The following is a 4,813-nucleotide window of genomic DNA, read 5'->3' on the forward strand; positions in this document are numbered from 1 at the left end:
TTTTTCTGGAGTTTCTAGGGAACATTTCCTTGTCTTTTCTAGTGTCTAGAGGCTGCCTGTATCCCTTGGCTCATGGCCTCAGCATCTTAAGTCTCTCCTCTGACCTCTGCTTCTCACATTTCCTTCTCTGACTCTGGTCCCCTTGCTCCCCTTTCCCTTATAATGACCCTTGTATACGTTGGACCCACGTGGATAATCTAGGATAATCTCCCCATCTCAAGATCCTTAATTTAATGACATCTGCTAAGTTCCTCTTGCCATGTAGGTAAAATATTCACCTGTTCTGAAGATTAGGATATGAACATCTTTGGGGAGGACATTGGTCTTTCTACCATGCCATTCAATTTTTTTAAAGTGCCTATTCTACTTATCCCAGTGAAGGGACCTAAAATTTCATTAATAATAATAATAAAAAAATCCATGTGATTAAAGAAAGTTTGTTGTGATACTGGGAGGGTCCTGTATTCTCATAAGCTGCTGGTTTGGGATCACAACTCTGAGGTGAGAGTGGAGTTGGGGGGATGTCTAGAGGTATTGGTTCTGTTTTGCTGGGGTTTCCTAGATCAGAATGAAGGAGGGAAGAGACTCCTTTTTCTTCCTGCCTCCCTCCCATCTTGGAGGGGCCCCTGATAGTCCCCTTGCGTTTCTTCATCCCCATGCAATAAAGCTGAATTTTTTAAGTGATTTCTTTGGTTAGTTTCAGTCAGCTCTTAAAATTCACTAGGGGAGGAATCAGTTGGGTTTCTGCTTTTATGACTGAGAGTGTGTGCTGAATTTCTTAAGAGACACAAACTTGGCAGTGTCTAAGCCAGTAAAATTCCACAGTGAAAGAAGGAAATGTATTAACCAACAGGAATGGGAAAAAATGCTCACACCTCTGTGCAGCCATAGGAAACTGACTACTGCATGTTGGAAATTCAGAGCCTGGATCAGCTGGTGGGCCTCTGCATGCCTCAGGTTCTGTACCGTCAGGAGGTCAATGCGGTGATCATTGTTTAATATTTCTTGCCTAAGGAACATTTAAAAAACACAGTCTTAGCGCTAACAGGAGCTCAAATGCTTTGTCTACAGCTGTTGACCTTGAGCAAGATACTGCAATTGTGCATCTGCTTTCCTATCTGCAGAAAATGGCAACGCTCACTGCCAGTGCCTCTGGAGCCCTCTGAAACTCTTACACTTAAATCACCAGTATTTTTGTTGCTCTCACAATAAATAGGATCATCTTAGAGTCCCAAAGTCCTGTGCTAGGTGTTACAACAACAAATATTAACAAATAAGTGTTTTTTATAGTTAGTTTTCACTTGCCTAGTATTGAGATAATTGCCTAAAAAATGACAGAATGACTAAACCAGTTCTAGAAAGAAAATATTGTGTAAAAGTGGAGAAACTAACTCAACACAAGGAAAATTGCTACCCCTGAATGTTCTCGATAAGATTAGGAACATAATAAATGAAAAAGTGAGGCATTCAAAGAACTGCCTTGAAAAGTGAGGAGAACTTGATTTGTAAATTGGGAAAAAGCAATTTGTTTTAGAAGAAAAACCAGATTCAGAGTGATTGACACTCAGACTCACCTAAGCTTTGAAAATTCATTGAAAAAAAGAAATTCTTCAGGCATTCAGACAACAAGGAGGGAGATGTTATTCTGGCTGTAAACTTTTCAACATCAACATTCAAAGCTAGAATACAGGAGCGAAGTCTGAGAGGAAAAAAATGCAAGCCATGAATACTATGCCCAATCACATTGTCATTGTACAGTAAAGGTCATATGAATACGTTCTTAAACACGCAAGAACTATAGCCACATGGTACTCATGAATTCTTCATGGAATAAAAGTACTTTATGAGTTTCCAATCACTAAGAAAAAATTTTAATGAACTTGGAAATACAGAAGATGAAGGAAAAAGACTGTTGGTGAATATTAAATTCACAGAGAAATGGAACTAAGAAACAGTGGGAATTATGGTCCCAGAATGGAACACATATATAATTTTCACTGCGAGAACTCACGAATCTGTGTACGCATATGCCCTTAACAAAAATTAAGTGTTGAGAACAGGAATTAGGAGGAATTATAAGAGCCTAATTTCATCATCATTTATAGCAAGGAATCTAAAAGAGAAGCATGCATTGTAAAAATACAATAATGACACCAAAATTTTAGTTGTTTTTATAATCTAAATTTTTTATAAAGTTTAAGAAATATTTTAGGAAATAACATATGTTGAGTTTAAGCAATATCGATTCTAAGTTTTAAATGAGTTTATTGCGTTTACGGTTTTTTTCTGCTACATTAAGTATAATATAATTGCATCATTTCATTTATGGATGGCTATAAAACTTCACATCTTTGTAAAATCCCATTCCATTAGACCAATGCCTTGGGGCATAAGAGAGACAGTTATTCAATAAGACTCCAAAGCAAAATGCCAAACTGGGAAGACAGGTGGCCATTCTTCTCAGTGATTTTTTGAAAAACAATATACTTGTGGCTCTGATTAAGTAAAATTTAGATTTACTTCAACAAATATTTAGTGAGTATCCACTCTGAGTAGCTGTTATGGTTCTCTGCTAGGTGCTGTCATATATATTACTTGGTTTAATAATCAAAACAATAAACCAACTTATAAACTTGTAGAGACCATATTAAAATAGGCAGAAATGACCCTTGCAAGCAAGTAGGAGCGCTTCATAATTTTTCACCCTTTCTTTTACATCTATTGAATGGCTTAAATGACTAGATATACACAATAGGTTTTCCTTTTTTTTTTCTTTCCTTTAGTCCAGCTTAAAGGATCTCAAGTATAATGTTCCTAGGAAGTAGCGAACAGCATGTATACACGAAAAGTATACTGTATAGGTGATTTAAAAATCTATAGGAAAAATAGTAACCTTATGCACTAGTTTTAGAATCAACTGCAAGGTAAAATATTGTACCACTAAAAATTCAAATTGTTTAATTAAAAAAAATCTATATACTATGAATCCATTTACATAGATTGGAATCTATTCACCTCATTTTCAGTCTGTCAAGCTAATGATTCATCCAAATGGTTGGAGAGATGTGTGGAATAATGTTTACCTAAAGCTAAAGTTGTTATTTTTGAGTGATGTTTAAAAATTCACTTTCTTTTTCATACTTTGTCATTTGTTGGAGTGCTCTATCATGATCAAGCATTGTTATGGACTGAACTGTGTTCTCCCAAAATTTATATGTTGAAGCCCTAACCCCTAATGTGGCTGTATTTGAAGATAGAGACTTTAAAGAAGTAATTAGGGATAAATGAGGTCATAAGAATGGGCCTTAATCCTATGAGAACAGGAAGAGACACCAGTGATGTGTGTGCACAGGGCAAAGACCACATGAAGCACAGAAAGAAGGCAGCCGTCTCCAAGGAGAGGCCTCAGGAGAAACCAACCCTGCCGGCACCTTGATAATGGACTTCCAGACTCCAGAATTGTGCTAAAATAAATTCCTGTTGTTTAAGCCACCCAGGCTGTGGTGTTTTGTTATGGCAGCCCTAATGGACTAATACATGTATTATGTTTACAAAAGCTCATTTTCTCTGTCTTTCTCTCATAATTGATAAAAATGCCTGAAGCCCTTTAAAAATGCTCTATAGACTGCCATTAATAGCGACCTGAAACACGCCTGCTAAAAATACCCAGCTGGAGGCCCATAAAAGCGCTGCTGGGGCTGGCGCCCGACACTTCTCGCACTACTCCGAACCTCAGCCAGACGCGCCCAGACCAGCCAGCATGACCGAGCGCCGAGTGCCCTTCTCGCTCCTGCGGGGCCCCAGCTGGGACCCTTTCCGCGATTGGTACCCGGCCCACAGCCGCCTCTTCGACCAGGCCTTCGGGATGCCCCGGCTGCCCAAGGAGTGGTCGCAGTGGCTGAGCCACAGCGGATGGCCGGGCTACGTGCGCCCTCTGTCCGCCGCCGCGATCGAGGGTCCCGCCTACAGCCGCGCGCTCAGCCGGCAGCTCAGCAGCGGCTTCTCGGAGATCCAGCAGACTGCCGACCGCTGGCGCGTGTCCTTGGACGTCAACCACTTCGCCCCCGAGGAGCTGACGGTCAAGACCAAGGACGGCGTGGTGGAGATCACTGGCAAGCACGAAGAGCGACAGGACGAGCACGGCTACATTTCCCGGTGCTTCACTCGAAAATACACGCTGCCCCCCCGGTGTGGACCCCACCCAGGTCTCCTCCTCCCTGTCCCCCGAGGGCACGCTCACAGTGGAGGCCCCGTTGCCCAAGCCAGCCACCCAGTCGGCAGAGATCACCATCCCTGTCACCTTCGAGGCGCGTGCCCAGCTTGGGGGCCCAGAAGCTGGGAAGTCTGAACAGCCTGGAAACAAGTAAAGGCCCTAGCCTAGTTGCCCACCCCACAGTAGCCATCACTGACCGTCCCCACCCACCAAACCTCTGTACTCTTTTGATATCTTTACCTTATGTTTTTCTCAAATAAAGTTCGAAACAACTGCCTGCCCCTAAAAAAAAAAAAATGCTCTATAAATGTACAGACATAATCATGAGAAAGCCCTAAAGGGTCTGAAAGGGACTTGACTTTATCCACACTTAGGAAGACTGCACAACTCATCTCGAAGTTTCGTAAGAACAGGCTCTCTCCCGAGTTCCAGCCACATCAGAGAATCACCACAAGAGCTTCTCCTTCTACAGGAGGGCGGCACCTGGCTTTTGTCCTCTCAGGACCCAGAGTGTGCAGTGATCTCTTTCTTACTTTTCAAACTTAAAAATGTTTTGGGCTGTGTGAATGTGGTGGTCCACCTTTGTTGGTGGTCCAGCTT

General features: G+C 41.9%; 1 protein-coding gene across 1 annotated transcript; it reads left to right on the top strand.

Moving 5' to 3' along the window:
- Nucleotides 1–3,629: 3,629 nt before the first annotated feature.
- Nucleotides 3,630–4,492, top strand: LOC101288848 (heat shock protein beta-1-like). The gene is given in 2 exon segments (XM_033405460.2): nt 3,630–4,180; nt 4,182–4,492. Coding segments are annotated over 2 exon segments (606 nt in total). The 5' UTR covers nt 3,630–3,760; the 3' UTR covers nt 4,368–4,492.
- The last annotated feature ends 321 nt before the right edge of the window (nt 4,493–4,813 follow it).

The sequence above is a fragment of the Orcinus orca genome, chromosome 10 (assembly GCF_937001465.1).
Source record: "Orcinus orca chromosome 10, mOrcOrc1.1, whole genome shotgun sequence".
Lineage (NCBI taxonomy): Eukaryota > Metazoa > Chordata > Mammalia > Artiodactyla > Delphinidae > Orcinus > Orcinus orca.